Consider the following 24891-nt stretch of genomic DNA (forward strand, 5'->3'; position numbering starts at 1 on the left):
ACATGAACAAGACTTATCACTGCTGATGTTAACCTTGATAAACTGGCTGAGGTAGTGACTGACAGGGTTCTCCACTGTAAAGTTACCTCCCTGCTTTCCATACCGTATTCTTCAGAAGGAAGTCACTATGCATGGTCAACACTTAAGGAGCAGGGAGTTATGCGCCATTTCTTTAAGGGTAGAATGTCTGCATAAATTATCTGGAATTTTTTTGCATGAGAGATTTGTCTCTTCTCCTCCATTTATTTATTCAATCATTTGTTTATATCAGTATGGACTCATATATATTTTTTTTAATTTTGGGTTGTAACCTAATACTACTTTATTTTGTTGTTCAAACTGTTCCTGCGCTGGCCATTAAGAGCTCTTTCGGTTGGCTTCTGTATCCTTTTCACATACTCCTATCCTTGTGTGCTGGAGCACCTCCTTACTTTCTGGCACTACGAGATGTTGTAGGCTCTTGTATATTCCTTGACCCAGTTCTAGAATTAGCCATTTTTCTTAAGAGTATTTGTTCCTTTTACTGGAGAATGGTCTGGGCTCTGGGTGTGCTCCTTGCTACCAAGCTGCCCTTGCTTCTAGGCCCTCTCAACTGACAAAGCAAGGAAATATTTGCGTGTATACTAAACCATGTATATAAGCATATTTATAAATGTTTCCATAGGTATCCATCTGTATCTATAGTAAGCTAGAGTTAATACTAATCCATTACCACATGGCTCATTCTAGCCTTTCCCACTTGGTTGTCTATAACCTCCTACTCCAACAGTAAGAAACCTGGTTCCCATCATCCACCGTGCAAGTATTCACTGTTCAATTCCAGTACACATGTGTAGTAGTTTCAGAACTGTCAACCCATACCTCCATGGGACTTTTATCAACTTGAGTACTGTGCTTTTGTATAGTTCCTGTTGCCTTTAGTCTTATGGTCTCATTTTCAAAATTACTTAGGTCAACATCTTATCCCTGGCCCCTTTCAGTGAGGTTACTGCATACATTTGTAATTCAGTTAGAGTCTTTTGTCACCCTTGGCATTCCACCTTGGAATCCCTACTTGCCCTTGTTTTTTAAATTTTGTGTACATTAAGGCTTACTATTTGTGCTGTAAAGCTATGTGGGTTTTAATAAATGCATAGTGTTATGTGCCCACCATTACAGTATCACAGGAAATCGTTCTTCCACTCTAAAAAAAATCCTCTGTGCTACCTAATCAACCCTCTGTCCTCTCCAAACTCCCTACAGCAACATGTTCACATTTATAAATTCACGTGGTTCTCACTTCAATCCTGTTTCCACTTAGCAGATGACTGAATGAAACTCAGACAGAATAAGTGGCTTGGTTAACATCTCACTAAGCGGTGGTGCTAGTGCTACAACTTGTGCTTTTTGACCCCTGGTGTGATGTTCTTTCTACCACACAACTCTGTTTCTCTGTTTTCAGCAGGGAGGAGCATGGTTGTGCACAGAGACAAGAAGAGAAAACAGAAATGGTGGTAACTGATCCTATCTTACATGAACGGAAGCTTTTACATTTAAAATATGGGAAGTGGAATTATAGTTCTGGTAATTTGGTGAAACTGATACCCCCAAAACCATTCTGCTATAAAATATTCCCAAAAGGCTAGAAAAATATATTAAAAAATATATCTTGGTAAATACATCAGTGAGCCAGCAAGCAAGAAAGAAATCCTCAGAGACCAAAAACTAGCAAAGGTCCAAAGAGCAGAGACAGCACAAAGCCAGCAGCTGCCCAAATCCTACAGTGTATAAAAAACAAAACACATCACAAAAACTTGTCCAAATAAACTCAAGTTTAGTTTAACATACTAGAAAATATATCTACGTAATTACCAGATTATTAGATTACAGGAAAAAAATTATATCATCACCTCAGCAGATACAGAGAAAGTACTTGATAAAATTCACCACCCATTCATGATAAAAAATAAGATTAACAAGAAGGAATGGAAGAGAATTTCATTAACCTGATAAAAGGTACCTATCAAAAAACCTATAACATCATCCTAAATGGTGAAATATTAGAAGTATTCCATTTATAAACATGAATAAGACAAGGATGTCCACTATCACTGATTCTATTCAACACTGCACTGGAGGTCCTGGCCAGTACAGTAAGAAAAGAAAGAAAAAAAGGTAGAAGAGTCAAGAAGGAAGTAACAAAACTGTCACAGTTTCCTGAGACATGATTATCTATGTAGAAAAATCCCACAAGCCTTAGAAATTACAATTACTGCTATTAAAGATAAAGTTTGGCAACATTGCTAAACAAAAGATCAACATATGAAAAGACAATTACATGTTTATATCCTAGCAAAAATATAGCTAGAAAATCTAATTTAAAAATATACCATTTACAACACTGACCAGAAATACAATGTACTTAGGAAGTTACAAAATATGCAATTCATTAAGAATTACAAAGCTTCATTTAAAGACACTAGAGAAGATCTAAATAAATGGAGAGACATTTTGTCTTCAGAGATAGAATAATTTGATATGGTAAAGATGTCAGTTCACTTCAAATTGATATGTAGATTTAATGTCATACCAATCAAAATTTCAAAAAGGTTTTCGTAGAACTTAAGCTGACTTTAAAATGTATATGAAAGAGCAAATAGCAGAAAAGAAGTAAGACATTGCTGAAGAAAAGGAATAAGGTAGAGGACTTGTTCTACCAGCTCACAAGACTTATAGAAGTAGTGAGGTATTCATTAACCCAGGAATGGAAAAATAGGGCAACAGAACAGAAAACAGAGCTGAAACATAGACTATGAATATAAACTTGGTATACAACAGAGTTAGCATTGCAGATCTGTGGAGGAATGAGAGACCTTTCAATAAATGGTTCTGGGACAAGCAGTTGTCGGTGTAGAAAAAAAAAATAACGGACAATAAATGGGTGTCAGTTTAAGCAGTTTAGTTTGTGGTAATTTGTTACACAGCAATAGAAAACGAACACCTTCTTTAATATGTGTACCAAAAAGACAAGTTTAAGGTATGCAGCAGCACTTTTCTAGGAATAAAAAGTCCAAAAGAAACAAAAGCCTAGACAGTAGAAAGTGGATAAATAAGCTTCAGTAAATTCACACAATGAAATACTATACATTAGTGAAAATAAATGAAATGAACTACAGGTACTTTGTCAAGTGTAATGTTGAAGAAAAATTAGACAAGTTGTAGAAGAGTACATATATACATATGATTCAATTTATACCACAGTCAAAAGCACTCAAAACTTAATATTTTATTTATATAGAGAGGAAAGAGAGATCCAGGAACCAGGAGGGGTACATAGGAGACATCAGAGTTTAAGAAGGTTCTGTTTTGTTAAAGTTGATCTGGGTATTCATTTTATAATTATTATTTACACATTATGCTATATTATCTATACATATTCTTTTGAATAAATAACATACTTTGTTAAATAAGAGAAATAGTTTGCAAACTTTACTATCAATCCTTTAAACCTAAATCTTCCTGGATTTTGTATACAAATGAATGTGCTACATATTCAGGCAGTATCATTAAAATATACAAAGAATAGGAAATAGCAGAATCAAATTTATGGTCAAAAGCTTCAATAATTTCAAAATATATTTCTAAAAATGACTTACTCTCACTTGGACTACTGCAACTACCTGATCTCTCTACTTCACTCTTGTTCCTGATGCTGCATCCAACTATCTCTTAGAGGGAATGTCGAATCACTCTAGAGATTTTTCAATCATATTGCCATGGTCCCACATGCTCTGACCCCTGCCTACTTCTGTGACTTGATTTTATTCCTGTCTTCCCACATGATCCAGTCTCAGAACAGATCCTAACATTCTCCAGCATTAATGTTTATAATGCTAATGTGTACATTTAATAAAATCTAGGCATCATTTCACTGACATTACATCATGAGTATTTCCCTATTTTCCCTTTGTTCTGGGGAGTTTGTTCATGGTTCCGCTTTATTATGATTTCATTTGACTCTTCTCTTCATCTTTAATATCCACTACATCAGAAGTCCTGTCAACTCTAAACATGTATATCCTGAATCTGCTCCCTTCTTTCCATCTCTTCTGCTACTACTCTAGTCCACTATCATCTCTTACCTGGACCAATGCAACAGCCACCTGTCTCCTTGCTTCCATTCATGCCCCACTGCAGTACATTCTCCACCCTACAGGCACAATGATCTTATAACAAATCAGGCCATGTCACTCTCCTTCTTCAAAGTGTCCTATGGCACAACAGAGTAAAATCCAAATTTCCTTACACCTGACATGACTTGGTCCCAGCCTACCTCTCCAGGTTCATGTCCCTCATGCACACTAAAGGATCACACTAGCCTTCTGATGGCTTTAGAATAAGCCAAGGTTGTTATTGCCTTGGGGACCCTGTATGGAGCATCCCTCTGCCTGAACTACTGTAACCTTAGTTATGTGCAGATCAGCTCATCCTCATCACTCAGGGCTCAGCTCAAGAGGCAACTCTTTAGAGAGGCCTTCCCTGACCGTTCTGGCTAAAGCACAGCTCCCAACCACTCACTGTCAACCACATCACCCCGTTTTACCTTCTTCACAGCACTTATCACTACCTGAAAACCATATTTTTAAAATCTGTTTATTGTCTATCCCCCCCGACATGTGAGGACCTTAATCCCTATTTACTGTTATACTCTATGCCCAAATAGTTCCTAGCACAAATGTAGATGAAAATAATTACATGTTGAATGAATGACCTCTTGTGGCCTTAGTTCAGATTTCCTTGTCTCTGAACAAATGTTCAGGTTTAATAACCTGAGTGTTTTATACATGTATTCGGTTATACTATGTCTCTTTAAACAAAGTATATTAACAAAAAAGCATTTTATTAACATCTGAAGTCATATCTCCTCTTTCTTGTCTTTAAAGTATCATGGCAAAAATGGTTAAGTACTCTGTAAACAGCACATAGACACAGAATGAAAAAAACAACAACAACAAAAAAACAATGTCTGTTCTATTCCTGACATTAAGGGAAGTCATTTTCAAATCCTAAGTTAGGGATAGCTGTTCATGCCATTTTATCTTTAACAAGAAAATATCTACTTTAGAGGTAGAACTATTTGGGATGAAATTTTTTTAAGTTATTTCTTCTTATTAATATTGTGGTTTCCTACTTATTTAAAAAATAAAGGGAGCCTAAATTTGATTCTATGTTTAAAGTAGTTGCTGATAACAGAATCTATATGAACATTGTTTTTAGAGTAGTCCATTCATTAAACATCATATGCATCCTTGGTATACTACCTAAAATGTAGTTAATGCATATGTATATTGAATGAATGAACGGACTAATCTAAATACAATACATTTGGGAAGACAGACAAACAATTCTAATATAGTGCCATAACCAATGTATGCAGAGTAAAAGTGAGAAGAGGCAAAGCTATAACTAAGATGGAGGGGTTAGGAACAATGTCTGAGTGGAGCTCAGATACCTAGGATGAGTCTTGAGACAGATAAGAGGAGAGAAAGGGAGCTCCAGACAAAGAAATTTTAAAATGTAAAGGTACTGTGGCTTGAGCAAGTAGGCAATATGTCAGAAACACAAGAGCAAATGTGAAGGTTGGGCAAAAATGAGGCTGAAAAAGAAGGCAAAATGCAGACAACAGACTGCCCTGTATACTACACTAAGGCATTCAGATTTTGTCCTATGTGATATCTATACAGACCTCTTGGGATTTGTGAATGTAGCCTCAAGGCTATGAGAGTTCTCTAGAGAAACCTGTTACTTTCAATTTAATAAAAATCTAAACAAAAACTTTTTTTGAACAGAGGATACTCTGGATTATCTGGATGACCACCTTTTAATGGATCACTGTCACAAGACTTCAATTCACATATTTGTGCTTAGGGCTGCACTGGCAAACTAGTGGTACCATTTGTCATTGGTGCAGGTTAATGAGGGACATGGAGACGATATAACAGATGTAACAGATGTTTGCGAAGTGAGGGTCAAGTGAAATCACGACACATTGAACAAAGGAAGGTTTTACAGTGGTTTAAATAAAGAGGTGAAGTCACTGAATAATCTCTCAACACAAGAGTAATATAGACAGGCCTTTCTATAAGGAATTTATGCCCCGGAAAACAGTGAAGGTTCACTTTTTAGGAGCATGACAGGTTCAGCAAAAACATTCTCGTTGGAACGACAAATAAGCATTCATCGGAATTTGTTTTATAGTTTTGCTTCATTTAACATATAACTGTTTGAGTGTTATAGTTGTATAAAAGATATAATATTAGAAGTTTATATATGGTTTTACATTGCATATATTTAACATACTGAGCATATTTTAAGTTAACAATAGAGAATCCTGGGTATCTACTTAGGTTTGAGAAATTCTGCTCTGGGTGACTGGGAGCCACTGAAAGATTTAATAGAGAAATGACAGATTTGTGCTTTAGAAAAATCACTCTGGCAGCAGTGTGGAGGGTTGGAATTGAAAGTATTTAAGTAAGGCAGAAAGGAGGCTACTTAACATAATAATGTGATAAAATGGTGAAGCTCTAAATTACTCCAGGGGATATGAAGAGGGGATGGATAACAGAATTAAAAGTACTTGGTTGAGGGTGAGGGGAAAGAGTGTTTCTAGGATGACTGTCCCTTGGGTGACTTAGTGGTGAGATAAAGACCACTGGAAGACAAACAAGTCGGGGTAAAAGGGAAAGAAAAAAAGAGATGATGAATTCAATTCAGCAATGATTTGAATTTCATTTCAGCCAAAGAAAATCCAGTTAGATGTTCTGGGTCCCGGTTTTCTCAGTGACAGCTGCATTCATGAATTACCAAATTAACTATTATAGCGCTCTCCAAAAATATACAAAGCACTCCACAGTATGCTGTAAATAAGTCATGAAAAATCAGCAAAAGCCCAGGCCCTAAAGGAAATTCAGCAAGGTTAAAAAGAGATGTGACAAATTTTTACTAAACACTTATCCCAACGCACTAACCCAGTATTGTACTTTTTGCTGTCAGTCAGATGCAATCACTCCCGTGCCTACGTCTGAACTAGAGGCCACGTGGGAGATGCAAAGACACCACCCTCAAGGGACTTACAAGCAAAGCAATGAGACACATCTGGTGCACGATTACCGAAAATGTAATGTAGCGGGAATTTTGACCCTATAGGCAGGGCTAGTCACAAAGTTACCTTTTAGAGAAATCAACGTGGAGTATCTTAGGCAGTCCAATAAGAATGTAAACATTTCATATTTCATTCCCAACAAGGAGTGAAAATAAAAGGCGTGAGGAAGAAAAATGCATCAATTATCGCAAAACCAGCCTATGACCCCGCAGGCCACAGAAGGGCGGGCCTCTGGGAAAGAGAAAACTTCAAGTATAGTTTGGTGCGAATGCAGCAACGTCCACCACTAATTCATAATACAAAAGCATAGTGTTTACGGACCCAAAATGTTTAACCGACAACCTCGTCCACCACGTCCAACATGCGACTGAAGAGAAAGCCGCGGGCGTACCTTTCTCTAGCACAGGACACTGCCTTGGGCGGGTCGCACAGGACCAGCGCCCCTCTCTGCGCCCGGCCAGGCCCTCTCAGAGGGAAAGTCGGGGGGCGAGAGGCGTAGGGGTACCGGGGCGGCCAGGGACGGATCCCTGAGTGCAGGGCGCTCACAGAGAACGGAAACCAAAAGGCGGCATGGCAGCACAGCGCCCCCAGGGTTCTCCTCAGCGACGCGCGCAGACCCGGAAAGGCGCGCCAGCCCTACGGCGCAGCCTCCGCGCGGCCAGAGGGGGGAGGATGGGAGGGGCCGCGGCGAGCTGGAGGCGGGGCCGGAGCAAGGGCTGGCTGCCCGCGGCCTGATGGGGATTGTAGTTCTCGGGACGAGCCAGGCTCCTGAGAGGGCCCTGGGAAGTACATTTCCCGGTGAGGGAACGGCTGCGACAGACCGCGCATTACGGGGTCAGGTCCAGAGCCGGAGAGGGTTTGAGGGCCAGCCAGGAAGGGGGTTTCTTTCCCTTCCTACTTCTCTGCTTCAGGGCGGCGCCGGCTCTGCCTTCCTTCGCCCCACCGCCGTGCGCCTCCTTCCCGGCTCCTAGTGCTGGCTTTTCCTGGGCCCCTCCAGGCGGTGGGGCCTGGAGGTTCGGAGGCAGCGGCGGCTGCCCGGCGCGGGAGTTGAGGGGCGCGCCCCTCTTCGGTCCAGACAATTCTGCGCCGGCCCGCGCCTCCATGGGCCCAACCCAGAAGCCCAACGTGTGCCGCCGGCTGAGTCGCCGGGCGCTGGGCTTCTTCTCGCGCGACGCGGGCGTGGTGCAGAGGACGAACCTGGGCATCCTGCGGGCGCTGGTGTGCCAGGTGACCGCCCGCCGGCCGGGAGCGGGACCCAGGGCAGCGGGGCGACGCGGGGTGGGGGGAGGTCAAGTCGCCAGCTGGGGTGCAGTTTCACGCAATCCAGCCCCCTTTTAAGAAGATCACGTGTGATGGGGCAGGGTGAGCCAGGCCTTGAACCTGGGGAATTAGTAAATAGCTATTAATAGCAGCGCCAGGTGCTTTTTGTTTTAAGCTTCTTATATCTTCATGCAGACAATTTTTATAAAAATTGGTCACCCCCACCTAAACCAGAGCGTGAGGGCAGAGTGAGGAAGAATTGAACATAATTTTTTTTAAGTACTTGAAAATTACTTTAAAAACTGTAAATTTAACTATCCAACTTAAAATTAGTGGAGCTTATCAGTTATTTCCTAAACTGGAATTCCTTGTGTCTTTTAGGAAAGTACTAAATTTAAGAATGTCTGGACAACTCATTCCAAGTCACCTATAGCCTATGAGAGAGGAAGAATATATTTTGACAATTATCGGTGCTGTGTCAGCAGGTATCTTTTTGGTGAAAATTTTTGCTGTAATTCATTTGACTGTTGATCTTTATTCTAATTTTTATAGAAACACATGCCTACGTTAGTGCTTAGTGAAATAGGAGAATGGAAAAATGGATCCAAAATCAGAGTAGGTGATAAGATGTGTATAATTTAAAAATCTTGTTAAGTCTAAAGCTTCAGGTTTCATCTTTGTAAATACCAATTTAAAGCGAATTTATGTTGCAGGTAAAATGATAGATTGCTGAATGCAGTGTAGTATTTTATTCTGCCTAAAAGATACCAGAGTCAAGAGAGTCAGTTACCTAGTAGTTCAGTGATGTTTTAGAGAAGAATTTCTGAGTTTTGTTTTGGAAGTACTTGCCTTGGTTTGTTTTAAAAGAAAAATTTCAAACTTGCTGAAGTAGCATAGTATAATTTAGAACCCTCATATACTTGTTACTTAGATTCAAAAAGGATCAAGATTTTGCCACATTTGTTTATCTATCCCATTGTCCCCTTTTCCCTTACCTCTTTGCTAAATATTTTAAAGCATATTCCAAACATCATGTCGTACTTAAGTTAGCTTTTCTTAAAAAATGGGCCTTTTATTTTTCTTTTTTTTAACAGCTTTATTAAGAAATAACTCACATACCATACAATTCACCCATTTAAAGTGTACAAGTCAATGATTTTTAGTTCCTTAAAATTACCTCAAAAGAAACACTATATCCTTTAGTTGTCACCACAATACCTTGATCCCCATCAGCCCTAAGCAACTGCTAGTCTATTTTCTGTCTCTATAGATTTACCTATTTTGGACATTTCATATAAATTGAATCACATAATGTGATTTCAGGGGGGACTGGCTTCTTAGATTACCAGTATATTATAAAAGGGTAAAACTCAGGAACAGCCAGTGGAAGAGATGCATAGGGCGAGGTATGGGGGAAGGAGCACAGAGCTTTTGTGTTCTCTGAGCATGCTGCTTTCCCTAAATCTCCATGTGTTCAACCCAGAAGCACCTCTTTTTTTCTAATGTATACATTTAATGCCATACATTTCCTTGTAAGCACTGTTTTTGCTGCATTCCACAAGTGTTGCTATATTGTATACTTTTATTTCGTTAAAAATATTTTAAAATTTCTTTTAAGACTTTTTCTTTGACCCATGTGTAATTAATTAATGTATTTAATCTCCAAGTATTTGGGGATTTTCCAGCTACCTAGCTTTCTGTTACTGATTTCTAATCTAATTCCACTGTGGTCTGAAAACATTTATATTATCTTGGTCTATCTTGGTGAATGTTTCATGGTCTATCTTGGTGAATGTTTCATGTAGGCCTGAGAAGGTGTATTCTCCTATTGTTGGATGAAGTAGTCTACAGATGTCAATTAGATCCAGTTGATTGATGGTACTGCTCAGTCCAATTACGTACTGACTCTGCTTTCAGTTACTGAAAGAAGTTATGCTGAAGTCTCCAACTTTATTAGTAGATTTGTCTACTTCTCCTTATGTTCTGGATGCTATAATCTCACGTATTTTGACACTCTTGTTAGATACATACACATTAAATATTTTTATATCTTCTTGGTGAAGGGACCCCTTTATCATTATGTAATGCCTAACAATTTTATTTATTCCTGATAATTTTCTTTTTATTTTTTTAATTTATTTTTAATGGAGGTACTGGGGATTGAACCCAGGACTTCATGCATGCTAAGCTCATGCTCTACCACTGAGCTATACCCTCCCCTCTGATAATTTTCTTTGTTGAAGTCTGCTTTGTCTAAAATTAATATGGCTGCTCCAACTTTCTTTTATTAGTATTTGTATGGTATACTTTCTCCACCCCTTCACTTTTAATTTACCCATGTCTTTATATTTGAAGTGGCTTTATTGTACACAACATATATTTGGGTCTGGTTTTTTATCCACTCTGGCAGTCTCTGGTTTTTAACTGGTGTATTTAGACCTTTCACATTTAACGTGATTATTGGTACAGTTGGTTGGATACCTCCCATATTTGTAACTATTTGCTATTCATTGCATTTGTTATTTGTTTCCTTTCCTCCCCCCCCCCCTTCATTCTTTTCCTGCCTTCTCTGGTTTTAATTGGTCATTCTATATGATTCCATTTTCTTTCCATTTTAGTATGTCAATTATATTTCTTTTTCAAAATTTTTAATGGTTGCGTTAGAACTTGCAGTATACATTTACAATAGTCTAAGTCACTTTCAAATCACTTTCCACTCCGCTCCTCATAGGTAGTGCAGGTATCTTATATCAGTATTTCTAATTCTTCCCTCCTGACTTTTATATTGCAGTCATTCATTTTACTTATCCATAAGCTATAATCACTGAATACTTTGTTGTGAATATCATTACTATTATGAACAAATGTTTATCTGCTAAATCAATTAAGAATAAGAAAAATATGTATGTGAGAAATTGACTCATAACTGACTATACTTCAACAACAAAAAAAGAATAAGAAAAATAAAGGATTTTATTTTACCTTCATTTATTCCTTCTCCAATGTTCTTTTCCTTATGTAGATCTGAGTTTCTGACCTATATCATTTTTCTTCTCTTTAGAGAACTTTCCTTGAACATTTCTTATAAGGCAGGTCCACTGGCAACACATTCCCTTAATTTTTGTTTGTCTGAGAAAGTCTTATTTTTCCTCAACGTTTGAAGGATAACCCCTCAGGGTACAGAATGCTAGGTTAGTAGGGGTTTTTTGTTTTGTTTTGTTTCATCACTTTAACTATTTCACTGCACTCTCTACGTGCTTGCATGGTTTCTGAAGAGAAGTCCAATGTAATCCTTATCCTGTTCCTTTATAGGTAAGGGGCTTTTTTATTCCCTCCGAATTCTTTCAAGATGTTCTTTTTGTTTTTGACTTTCTACAGTTAAAATATGACATGGCCAGGTATAGATTTTTTTGGTATCTACTGTGCTTGGTGTTCTGTAAGCTTTCTGTATGTGTGGTTTGGTGTTTTTCATTAACTTTTGAAAATGCTCACCAATTATTTCAAGTATTTCTTCTGTTCTGTTCTTATTCTGGTATCCCCATTATGTGTACATTACACATTTTCTAATCATCGCACAGTTCTTAGATACTCTGTTCTGCTTTTTTCATTCATTATTCCTTTCTAGTTTGAAAAGTTTCTATTGAGATACCTTCATGTTCACTGATTCTTTCCTTGGCAGCGTCCAGTCTACTGATGAGCCCATCAAAGACATTCTTCATTTGCATTATGGTGTTTTTGATTTCTAGCATTTCCTTTTGATTTTTTCTTAGGGTTTTTATCTCTGCTTATTACTCATCTGCTTCTACATGTTTTCCACTTTTTCAATTAGAGCCCTTAACATAGTAATCATAGTTATTTTAAATTCTCAGTCTGAGAATTCCAAAATCTCCACTATAACGAGGTCTGATTCTGACTCTTGCTTGGTCTCTTCAGTGTTTGTACTTTGCATTTTAGCATGCCTTATAATTTTTTTGTTGAAAGTTGTATGTGATACATTTGGTAAAAGGAATTGCAGTAAATAGGTCTTTAGAGCAAGGTTTTATGTTTATATGACTAGGAGTTAGGCATTGTTTGTTGTTGGCTATAGCTGTATGTGTCAGAGCCTAAAATTTTCTCTAGTGTCCTTATTTTTATCTCCCCAGTGCCGACTTCAGCAGCTTGCACCTGGGTTTTTGCTCCTAGTAAGCTGTGATTCTTGGTGTCCATCTCTCACTGTAGTTTTTGGGGCAGCAGTTTGCTATGTGACCACAATTCCCTGATGTAACTAATAAGAGTTGTTGATTTTCAGTTTGTTCAGCTTTTTTCTTGTCATGAGGACATGAGTGATGGACCAGAAACCAGAAGTTAGAGACTGTTTTTTTTAGGTACTGCTTGAGATTTTTTTGATCCCAGGAGGGCTCCTCCCAGCACCCTTTTCCTTTCTGGCAAATTAGCCAGCCTACAATTTAGCCTATATGGCCAGTGAATCTACAAATCTCTTCTCATTTACTTTTCACCACAGCCTCCACTGGTTATGAGAGTGCTCTTAGGCTAGAACTTCTCCACATTCTTTTGCAAATGAAGTCAGTTCCTCTGAGAAGAGGCAAGGGCCTATCTGCTTTATGGCCTGCTTCTCCCCACAGGCAAAATCTTTGACCAAGGCTCTCTAGCTGATGGTGATGTTGGGGATGTCAGTGGCACTCTTCCCGCTGAATGACTCCCCCTCCTCTAAAAGCTAAGCACTAGGAGTTGGGGCAGACATTAGCCTCAGATTTTCTTGCCTCTCTCAGTGAGGAACCACTGTTTTATGAGGTAGGATATAGGTAACTGGGGCTTGGGTATTCTTAGGCATGGAAGGCCCAAGGTAGAGCCTCCGTCCCACGAGTAAGGGTTAGGCAGAAGAAAGGAGTCCTACCTCTTGGCTGCACTGACCCAGGATGAAAAATGCTGTCATCCTACCTTCCAGGAAAGGTAACCCTCTGGGAGCTAAGGGTTGAGGGAACCCTGTGCTCTTGGCTGTACCAGTCTGGAGTGGCGTTTTCATCTTGCTAAGCTGAGAATGGTGGAGAGGAGCACATCCTATTTCAAACACCATGGACTCTCACCGTTCTTACTGAGCTCTAGTACGTTTTCTTGAGTAAATGTTTCTTTATTTGCTGTGTCTCCTGGACCTCTTCAGGGCCTTAATTAGTTGTCCTTGTATAATTTTCACCATTTTCCTGGGGAGCATGCCCATAGTGCTCCTTGGAAGTGGAAATCTGGACATTTCTTTATATGATCATAATGTCATTATTATGCCTAGCAAAATTAACAGTAGTTCTATGGTATCATTTAATGCCCATTTTGTAACTTTCCCAATTTAGAGGTATCTGTTTAATTAAAATTTTTTATAAAATCAGAGTCTCTGTTTGGCATTGATTGGTGATCCAATGGTAAATAGTATTGGAGTTCTTTAATATGCCATTCAAGAGAATTTTATTCATTAGGTAGAATTGTATATGAAGTTTCTTTCATTCCTGTGAAATTCTGTTTGGTTTAAACCTTTGAATCAGTGAGAGAACACCAAAGGTGAATAAAACTGTCACCTTGAAAATTACTTCTAAATAGTACTTTAATTTTAAAGTTGATGAGTTTAGAAAATTGAAAATATCTATGATCACATCTCAGTAGTAATCAGGGAAGTATAAGTTAAAGGTAAGAGACTTTTTCACATCAAAAAATGCTCAGTAGTGACAGGAGTATAAACTCGTTCAACCTTTCTGAAAGGCAACCTGGGAATAAAAAACCTTAAAGCGTATTTCCTTTTTTATCTAATTTTCACCCTAATATAAAGGGACTCTTTTTATCTAATTTTCATTTTACAATATTGGAATGACTGTTATGAACATGGACTTCAACAGAGATATTCATAATAAATGTTCAAGGGTAATGAAATAATTCAATATGATCCAATTTTGGAAAATAATCTACAAGTAAGTTTACATATATAAAGAAAAACTAGAGGGAAATGAACCAAAATGTTAATAATCGTTATTTTTGATAGTTTCATAGTGATATAACTCATTTTAGTTTAGTATATATTTTAAAATTTTTTCTATGAATGTGTTATGAATTGTGTGATCAGAGAAAAAATATTTAAAATTAGAAAAGGAAAAGAAAGTAGCAAGTTGTATTTTTGATATTCTAGATTTCTGAATTGAAAAAAAAAATCACTCAAATCTGAGCAAATAGTATCTCATTTATCAAGTAGAATAATCTTTTCTTTTTCCCCAGTGTCGCATCAGAGCCAAGAAAACTTTATGAAATGCCAAAATGTTCCAAATCAGAAAAAATAGAGGATGCTTTATTATGGGAATGCCCAGTGGTAAGATTTAGTTTTAGAACATTTATTTCTAAAGCATTTTTAGCCTAGAAGAACTGATTATTGTTAATATATTGTATAAAGAAATGAAACTTAACTATCATAGTGATTCTTAAATCTTGAAAGAAATCAAGAAGAGAATTTATCTTTTCATTAATCATTTTTCCTCATGACATAATTTCTACTAAAAAATTATATATTTATGAATATATTTTTAACTTTTGATACCATTTGTAAATCTTGAAAACTAGAAAAAGTTATGAACTGATTAAAAGTTTTATAAGCATTAAAACTAGTTTATAGTCATCCTTAGTGTTTAAGAAACCATTCTACTCAATATATTGGGAGAGTAAAATATTTATTTAGGGCAACAGTTATGTTAACATGGTTCTTTGAAAGTGCATTCTTAAGAGTTTCTTCTATGAATCTTGTGAGAAAAACAATAAGATGAAAATAAAATAATAGGTAAGCTCATTCCATCAGACCAGCACTGACCCGGTGTGTGTTTTTCAGAACACTATATTTATAAATGTTTAACATCTTATGCTTGCTAGAGGAGTTGGGAGAATTGGGTTATTTAAAGGATTAAACAAATTTATTTATAGAATTACTTCTCAGAACCTTTAATACTAATAGTACTTACGAAAATACTAATGTGCATGGTGATTTTTCAAACCATTTTCGTAGATTTTTTTGATCATGGAACATCCTTTTTTGAGATATATTTCTAAATATTAGTTTTCCATGGAATCAGTGTTCTAAGAAACACACTTAAGAAGTACTGCCACAGGATAGGGGGAGGGTATAGCTCAGTGATAGAGTACATGCTTAGCATGCACAAGGTCCTGATTCAATCCCCAGTACCTTCTCTAAAAAAATTAAATAAATAAACCTAATTACCTCCCCCCACGCCCCCAAAGAAAGAAGTACTGCAACAAATTAATCAGTTCTTTGAATGTGGCTGTGTTTTTAGGAAAAATAGAACTCAGAATGTATGACTAAAAATAAAGTTTAAAGAATAAGAGGCTTTGCTTTGAATTTACTGTCAAAATTCTTTTTATTAAGACCATTGTTTTTACATAAAATTGTAGTTTTCTAGAGCTGCTGCTTTCTTTTTCCCTGGACAGTTACTCTCTTTCATGGAAATCTTTTTAAAAATCAGAAAGCTTTAAATCTTCATTTTCTTCCCCAACTCCTTATGAAAGTTAAACATAACTGTTATGCCCCCAACATCTAAAGCCTCTTAATCCATTTTCATTGGAAAAAGGAGGAGGATGACAGATTCCTTACTTGAGAAAAGTTTTGAAGACACTGGTCCAAAACACCAAAAATTAAGAGCAATCATGCAAAAATAAAGTTTCTAGTAACCTAATTCTTCTCACTTCAAACGTTTTGTTCTTCTTTGAAATGTAGCAAGATTTTTCATTAAGAAAAACTAAAAAGCACATTGTATTGTTAACATATTGATATGAAACTGTATGAAAACTGGCACCCTTCTTTTCTGAGACAATGTGTGAAATACAACTTTTGGCTTAGGAAAATACCTCAAACCTATTACATATGCTACTTCAAATTCTTTTTTTTTTAAATAGGTAAGGTATAAATGGTACATTTTTAAAACTTTGAAATCTCCATGAGATGATACTTACGTAAGACACCAAAGAATAAAAATATTTACACCATTGCCTGTGATTTTAGTGTAAGACTTCAGTAGCTAATAAACTTAAAACACACACACATACAGACAAAACCAAGAAACAGAAAAAAACTCTTGTTTGTTTCACTAACGTTTGAAAGAGAAGACAAATCTTAAAAGAGTATAAATAAAATAACTACGTCTACATTCTTTTCTAGTCACTTTTCAGCCTAAGTGAATATTAGATTAATTTCAACTTCTATATTAACTTTCCCCTTGTAACTTCATGTTTATTCTACAAATCAAAGTAGAACCCTTTGCTTTTCTTTCTCTTCCTGCCTTAGACTTCCACCTTGTGGCAGCTCCTCAGTGTCAGGTATGTCCAAGCAGCTATCCCCTCCCTTTGTTAGGAGTAATTCATTGGTGACAGTCGTTATCTTTAAAACCAGGTCCATCTCTGATCTTCTGTGCCTGCCTTGATCCTGGATTTTAGGATCCTTTTCATTTAGGTTCGAGTAGCTCCACAGTGAATAATGGGATAATTTGCTCTTTTGCCATATTGAGGCAAGGAAAATAAGTTTTGGAATAAAGAAGCATCTATTCCAGCGATGACTCTTAATTGCTTATGCTATTTTACAGGATTTTAAGAACTGTTACTGTGCCATCATTGTTATCACACAGCCTAATTAGTAGTACTCCTATTACTATTGTTACGGTGATGATGTTTGGCTAACATTTGTTGAATACTTAATGATAAATAATAATAAGTAATAATATATTATTTCAAGTATTGTTTAAGCACTCTGAATAAACTCACTTAATAAATTAATGATGATAATAATTACTCACAATTTTAATCTTTTCTTGTCTTAATTCTTTATTTGTACATTTACTATTTCTTCTTTAATTAACTTACTTGACTATTTCTTTGAGTCTTTAGCTATTTTCTTTGGACATACATTACTGCAGATTGTTCATGACCTAGCAATTTCAGTTTTATACCTGATTTTTTTAGGGAGAAATGCTTCCTAATCCATCAGATTATAAATCCTCACTCATTGCACTGACTGCTCATAATTGGCTACTTCGTATATCAGCAGCTACAGGAGAAGTCCTTGAGAAAATATATCTTGCTTCATATTGCAAATTCAGGTATTAACTATGACTTTATTATTTAAATTTTCATTACAAAAACTTGTGACTTGTAAGTCAGGATATTTCAAGTTTTTTTTTTGTTTTTAGTTTTTTGGTTTTTTTAGTTTTCCATTGTATACCTGGATCTCAATTTATAAACCTATTTTCTTTCTCTTTCCTGAGAAGATCTGAGGATGGAGACCCTTTATCATTTATCTTTGTATTCCTCATAAGTAACCAACCTCTAGTAGTTGACAGATACCCTTTTAAAAAAATTTTCCTTCTACAAATAGTATTTTATATGTAGGATGTATTTTATGGTAGGTTTTCATGAAGACTAGTCTGGTGCAGTAAAATTAACTATCAAATATAATCTGAGAACTGTTATTTTAACTAGTAGTTTTATAAATTACATATAAATTTTTGGAATGAATCGGTGCATACAAAATGTGAATGTAACATTTTTAATGCTTTTTGTAAATTCCATTTTAAAGCGGGAATTTTTTCTTCTTTAGTTTCTTTTAGGAATTGTTTTTGTCTTTCTAAATTTTCAACACTGTTAGATCAAACACAATTTTTATTCATTGAAACTCTAGAAGGATTAAAATTATACATCTATATTTTAATAGGAATAAATGCATATAAGGATCTGGAGGGAATTCTTCTAGTTACTTGTTTTTAAAATTAATTACTTTGCTTTTATAATTTAAGTAACTGAAAAATTGTTCATTTATAAAATATCTATTATATTTTTATTTTAAGTGTAAGTAAACTGATCCAGCTGAATAAACTTCTATTCATTCTTTTAAAAGATACTTGAGCTGGGACACTCCTCAAGAAGTCATTGCAGTCAAGTCAGCTCAGAACAAAGGTTCAGCATTGGCCCGACAGGTAGACATCTTTAAACATTCAATAAAATGAAGACTTCGGTTCCAGAGGAATTTGTCTGCAAATTTTTTATGAAAGAACTAATGATGTTTGATTTCTAAAGCATGCTGTAAAAGTTGTTTACCACAAATTTAAGAAATTTCCTTCAGTCCACTTTGAGGAAGTACAACCAATTATTTTCTATTCCATAGTGGAAAGAAATTGACTGAACCTTTTTCTTCAAAGTAAGGGAGCTGTCTTCTTCAGAGAAATCACTCAAGCCCCAATTGTTGATATTTTTTATATTTAACTTAGACATGTCAGGTAATGCTGTTTTCAAATGATATGACCATGAAAACTGTGTGTCTTTTGATTAGGCCCTTCATTGTTAGAATTCCAATTTATGATATAAATTATATTGTATGATAATATATTATAGTACAGTATATTAATTTATATTATAATTTATATAACAGAAACATCAATTTATATTACATTGTAATCTAGTGTATAATGTATAAAATATATTTTGTTGTTAAGAAATGTTTATTGTTCTGTTTACTTTTATAGATGTTTGTGTGTATGTGCATTTTGTAGCTCTCTTGAGAGCTGCCTGTAATTTCAGTCTTTCCTTTTAGGCAGGCATTCAACAGTCTGTTTTGCTGTACCTTGCTGTGTTCCGTGTGCTACCTTTTTCACTCATAGGGATTCTGGAGATCAACAAAAAGGTAAGAACTTATTTCTGATTAAATTGTCATGTGAATTTTTTGACAATAAGATGTAATGTCATTGTTTAATTATTTTTTATCAGCTGTTTGAATTGGAAATGTTCCCCTGACTATAAAATGCTTTCTGATACAGTTTAATTCTATCAAAGTACATGAGAACATTTGACTTGGGAAGGGAGCCTAACTATCCCTTCACTGTTCTGAATGTTTTTATGCTTCTCAGGTGGATAATGTTGAGTATCCATGGTCATTAACAAACCACTGTTCTATAAAATTATGAAATGAGTATTGTTTTCAGAGGGAATATTCTAAAGCTTGTTAAAATGATCGTTAAAGAAAGGTGAAAGCCACAACAAAGTGCCTGGTTTTAATTGCAAAGTATAGCTCTAAAGCTTGTTTTATGATATGTAAATAAGTCTTATAATTAAATATGTTAAGTTTTTAAACTCATTCAGTATTGAGTTTTATTGTTGTTGCCATTGTTCCTGATTTGTGGGGTGGTTATATGAGAGGAAAGGAAGTGCAGGTTGCCTTTGAGTAAAAGAATCAATAGTTTCCTACTTTCCTTTAAAAAGAAAATGCTACTTAGTCTGGGTGAATCGTTATTTATTGGTCTATTCTACTGGTCTTTAATTAAGCACATGAGGTAGATGCTTATTTTTGAGGCCAGATCCTGAGGGTCCACTAATATTCATTAGCAAACAAGAGGAATATATTTTTAAGAATTTATATGTGACAATGAGTGTATATATGACCATGAATGACTGAAAAATTGTTCTGAACACTGGAATTTGACACAACACTGTAAAATGATTATGAATCAATAAAAAATGTAAAAAAAAAGAATTTATATTGTGCAAGCATAATATGCTAAACTACATAAAAGCTAAAGAATAATGTCAGTTATTTATTAATTGTTTGTTTTGTGCCAAACACTTTGAGTATTTTACAACATATAATAATAGTGTAATATATAAGATACTCAACTAGGAGGTTAAGCAGCTACCCAAATCCTAAAGGGAGTAAATGAAGAAGCTGGAATTTGAACCTAGATTTGACTCCAAAGATTAAACCAAATTTTAAAATAGAGTGGCTACTTTATTATAACACTCATTATTTGAAAATACGTTTGAATTACACAAGTCCTTCTTTTCAAAATGGTGGATGAGGATCAGTGAACAAAAAGTCATGGGTTTGTCAAGAACAAAGCAAACCATAATTATTCTTTTAAGAGGTGACAAAAAACACAACTCATGAATTTAACTATTCTCTTTGTGCTTGTGGATTAAGTAATTGTGTACATTTATTACAGTCGATAACAAGAATGAACATTTAGCAAAATCATAACTCATTTTGTTCAAGATAGTCGTTTGAGGGAGTTGATCTTGATTATGTTTATTTGGAGTTGAAATGTATCTTTCACTTATCCTGCACAATAAGACTGCCCAGGGGCCAGACTCAGAATGTGCTTTTAAGCTATTTGTTGGGATAGTAAATCTTTGCTAAGTCATTTGTCTTGAGTACAAACAGAAATAGATTTTCACTTAATTTCTACTTGTTCTTTCACCACTATGAGTATTTGTCTATGTTGGCTTTTGTTAAATTTTAAAATAGGCACAGAATCAAGTTCTTTATCAGACCTCTGGAGAATCATGACATGATCCAGCGGGTAGGACAGAAACAGAGAGGGAACAGTGAGCCAAAGCCTTACTCAAGGGCAGCTAGGTTAAATGTCTCTGTATGTAGTTGGTCTTTATATGACTAAAAAAATTCAAACAATTTTAGATATTGAAAGAACAAGGTAATGATAAAATTCTGGAGTTGGCTGTTTCATATTAGAATTACTTTCTTAGACCTGAAGTTTTCACCTTTAGCTAAAAATGTCTCTTTGTAAATAACGTTTTGGCATAAAGAATAGGTCCCTATATTTATTCTGTCATGCATATCCTATACAGTAGAATTAAATGGACTCAGTTTACACCGATATCCATGAGGAAGAGGATTTGTTATTAAAAGATGTTGACAAAACTATGAAGCAAATGAATGCTGCTGCATTATTTTGAGAGATGTGCTACACTCCCTTTAGTGCTTCAGTTTGAGACTCTAGTGGCTTACTACCCACTCGTAATAACACCTTAGCTTCACGTTTCTAAATTATAATGAAGTTACACTATTAGGCAGTCGTGTTGTGGTGGTGTCCTGAATATTAAACAAATACACAAACCACTGTGAGCACTCAGAGGATTGGCCTTCTGGTCTTTTCTCAGGTGATATCTACCTTTTCCCTCAGATTTTCGGGAACGTTACAGATGCTACCTTGTCTCATGGAATACTGATTGTGATGTACAGCTCGGGACTGGTCAGACTTTATAGCTTCGAGGCCATCACTGAACAGGTAGAGAAAACTGAAATTTGCCATATTATAATTAACTTGAGATTTGGACTGAGCTGATTTCCTTAATGAGATGTTTTTAAAGTAAGACACTTGTGTAGATTTCAACTCTGCAAAATTGTACAAGTGCATAAAGACTAAGTAACCTTTAAAAGAGGGGTGGGAAGATAAACAGAAAGGCCCTCAAATAAATAAAGACATTTCCTCTGTCAAATACATGTGAATTTGATTTTCTTTCTCTCTCCAGACAGCAAATAAGCAGGTGCTAAAGCCACCATTTTTGTTTTGTTTTGTTTTGTTTTTAGTTCATGCAACAGGAACTTGACTTAGGGTGTGCATGCAGATGGGGTGGGACTACTGGAACTGTAGGAGAGGCTCCTTTTGGCATTCCTTGTAATATTAAAATCACAGGTATGGCTACTATCTAGTACTTTCTTCACCTTAAAAATCAAGTGGTCATATTAGTAGTTACTATAATCATCCAGATGTTTTTCTCATAATTTAATTATAAATTCAGTTCATTTTACTCCCATGCAGAGTATTCCTTGCTTTTGAATAGGTATCCACAAAAATTTGTTATTTGCTGAGATAAAGGCCTAGGTATGCTGGGTCAGAGATCTGTGACCTTTGGCAAGTTACTTTACCTTTCTGGTCTTGATTTCCTTATCTGCAAAATAATGAGTTGCAGGACATGATACCATCTTAGCTCCTTTATAACTTAATATTTTACAATTCTGTGAAATTTACCCAACTTAACAATCAACAGGCACAAAAAAGAAAATTATTCACAGTTCTGTAAATATAATAAAAATTGTTCTGTATTTAACTGACATATCAAATTCAGCAGTTTATTAAAAAAGAAATCAACTGTTATTCAAATTGAGCATTGTATGTTGAATAAACCATGACTGACCAGAGTTCATCTCAGAAATACAGTACCAATTTAATGCAGATAGATATAAAAATCACAAGAGTAAATTTAAAAATGTGTTTTCTTGTCCTAATATCTGTTTTTCTTTATTCTTAGTTCATTAAGAATTATTCTTTATCATGTTAAGGACATTTATTTTTATTTCTAACCAGTAAACATCACATATTTAGTTGAAGCACCAAGTTTTTCTAATATGGATTGAATAAGACAGGTTTTTTTCTGTCACTATTATTTAACATTATATCATCAACAGATCAAGAAACAAATGAAATATTTCATTGTGAGAAAGGAGATATCCATCTTATTAGTAAATGACAAACTATAAAAACTGAGAGAGTCCAGGATAGTCAATTAAGTTATCCAAGAAATTCAAAATCAGTATTTTAAAAATTACTCAAGTTTTTAGATATCTTGGACAGGGTGAATTAGGCAGTTTTGTGAAAACTCAGCCTCAGCAATACCTCCTGAATTTGATACAAATACACTAGCAGGAATCTATTAAGAATTTTCAACCTACAAGCTCCACGGGTAACTAAAATGAATTAGAGAATTCCCCCAAATGGTAGCTTTGTTCTTGTTGAAATGCAAATAGTAAGAGAGTAAAACAAAGAACAGAGTGATAAAGAAAGTTTATAGAACTTTTGTGCTGTTATTTTGATCCTTGTTTGTAGAGAGAAGACCGGGTTTGGGATCACAGTCTTGGCTTCTACTAGTAAGAGTGAAATTCCACTGTTAACTGGTGGTATGGAGAATAGACAAACTACTTGACCTCTGTGGGCCTCACTTTTATCAACTTCAAAATAATGTCTCAAAATATGATCTGTGAAATCATTTGCCACTGTAAACAATACAATGATTGTTGGACATCTGGCTAAGAAAAGGAGCATATTATATTAGAAACTTTGAGTATTTTTTCAAGCTGTATTGACTGAAATCCTGTTTATTTCTCCAGATTTGTTTTTTAAGATCATTAACGTATATGCAAAATAATATTTATTTTAACTTTAAATAACTTTCCTTAATGCAAAACAGTTCATTTTCATTACAGAAAATTTAGGAAATAATGATAAATGAAATAAAGTTTAAAACACTCATAGTCCTGCAAGGAGTTAGCAGTTATCACCTTGGTTTGTTTTTTTCATAATCTTATAATATATGTATTTCTGTATCTAAAACTAAAGAACAGTCATCTTTCATAATTTGCTTTTTAAAATGTCAACTCTGTTGAGGTATAATTTACATGCATTTAAATGTACCCATTTTAACTGTACAGTTTGAGTTTTGCCATATATATCCGTGAAACCACCACTGCAATCAAGATTTAGAATCTCTTCATCTTTCCAAAATGGTCCCCCGTGCCCTTCCCAGTCAGTTCTCTCCCTATCCCCAGCCTTAGGCAAGCAATGAACCTGCTTCCTTTTACTCTACATTTCTAGAGTTTAGTCTACATGGAATCATGTGATGTGTACTCTTTTGTCTGGCATCTTTCACTCACCATATTTTTTTTGAGATTCATTGCATATTGTTGCATATACTTGTAGCCTAACCCACTTTTAAATGTTAACACATCACAAGTGTTAATTTCCATCTAGATTATTTAATAGGTGGTCTTGTGAAAACAATAAAATTGGCGTCCTGTCTCACACTTCGCATCAATATAAATAATAGATGGATCAAAGATTTTTAAAATTCTGTAAGAAAACTTGGAAAATGTTTTTATCTCAGAGTTGGGAAGACCTTTTCTGACACAAAACCCAGAGCCTTTAAATAAAAGATTGATTAAATTTGGTTACATGAAAATTAAGTGCTACATAGTAAAAGAGCAAAAACACATGAACCAACTAAAAAATGAAACATGGAACATATTTGCAACATATAAAGGGGTAATTTCCTCATTATATGATTACATACAGATCAATAAGAAAAAGGACAACACAACAACAGCAACAAAATGAGCATAGGATACTGTTCAAGAGAAGAGGAAATATAAATGGCATTTAATTAGGGGAGGACAACACCCAATGTCACTGATAAGGGAAGCACAAGTTAACATTATCATAAGATACATCTTTTCAGATTCTTAAATAAAAAGTTAGGTAACAAAGTTGATAAAAGTATAGAAGAGGCACTTTCATTTCTCATTGGGGTCCTTTATGGAGGACAACTTGTCAATATGTATCAAATTTTTAAATGCATATACTCTTTGAGGAATTCCATTTCTAGGGATTTTTCCCAGATGTATTCGCATGTGCGCAGAATGGCAAATGTACAATTACAATATTGTTTCTAATAGCAAAAAATGGGAAACAGTGTGTACATTGATAGGTGCCGACAGTATTATTTCATTGTTTGGCTATATCATAAACTTAATTGTTAAAAAGAAACAACAATTCTTCTTTTACTGGTATAGACCAATTTCCAATATATATTAGTAAGTGGAAAAAAAAAGAGAATGCAAAAAC

At 35.4% G+C, this 24891-nt stretch overlaps 2 protein-coding genes across 8 annotated transcripts in view; one reads left to right on the forward strand and one right to left on the reverse strand.

Annotated features, from left to right (window-relative positions):
* The window catches only part of METTL8 (methyltransferase 8, tRNA N3-cytidine), a 66589-nt gene extending 58813 nt beyond the window's left edge, over positions 1-7776 (reverse strand). For 2 of the 3 annotated variants that reach the window (XR_012072658.1, XM_072961151.1), the window contains exon 1: positions 7533-7664. The gene's annotated coding sequence lies outside the window, so the exon portion shown is untranslated. Of the gene's footprint in view, positions 1-7532 lie in introns of all 3 variants that reach the window. The other variant, XR_012072659.1, reaches the window with a different exon arrangement.
* Positions 7718-24891, forward strand: part of DCAF17 (DDB1 and CUL4 associated factor 17) — a 34998-nt gene continuing 17824 nt past the window's right edge. Inside the window, exons 1-8 of one of the 5 annotated variants that reach the window (XM_072961148.1) lie at positions 7718-8368; positions 8783-8886; positions 14654-14744; positions 17393-17529; positions 18324-18402; positions 19017-19106; positions 21397-21501; positions 21804-21909. In XM_072961148.1, the coding sequence (XP_072817249.1) occupies positions 8243-8368; positions 8783-8886; positions 14654-14744; positions 17393-17529; positions 18324-18402; positions 19017-19106; positions 21397-21501; positions 21804-21909 (838 nt within the window). In that variant the 5' untranslated portion in view covers positions 7718-8242. The remainder of the gene's footprint in view (positions 8369-8782; positions 8887-14653; positions 14745-17392; positions 17530-18323; positions 18403-19016; positions 19107-21396; positions 21502-21803; positions 21910-24891) is intronic. The other 4 variants (XM_072961147.1, XM_031678358.2, XM_006213957.4 and 1 more) reach the window with 4 other exon arrangements.

Source organism: Vicugna pacos, chromosome 5, assembly GCF_048564905.1.
Source record: "Vicugna pacos chromosome 5, VicPac4, whole genome shotgun sequence".
Classification (NCBI taxonomy): domain Eukaryota; kingdom Metazoa; phylum Chordata; class Mammalia; order Artiodactyla; family Camelidae; genus Vicugna; species Vicugna pacos.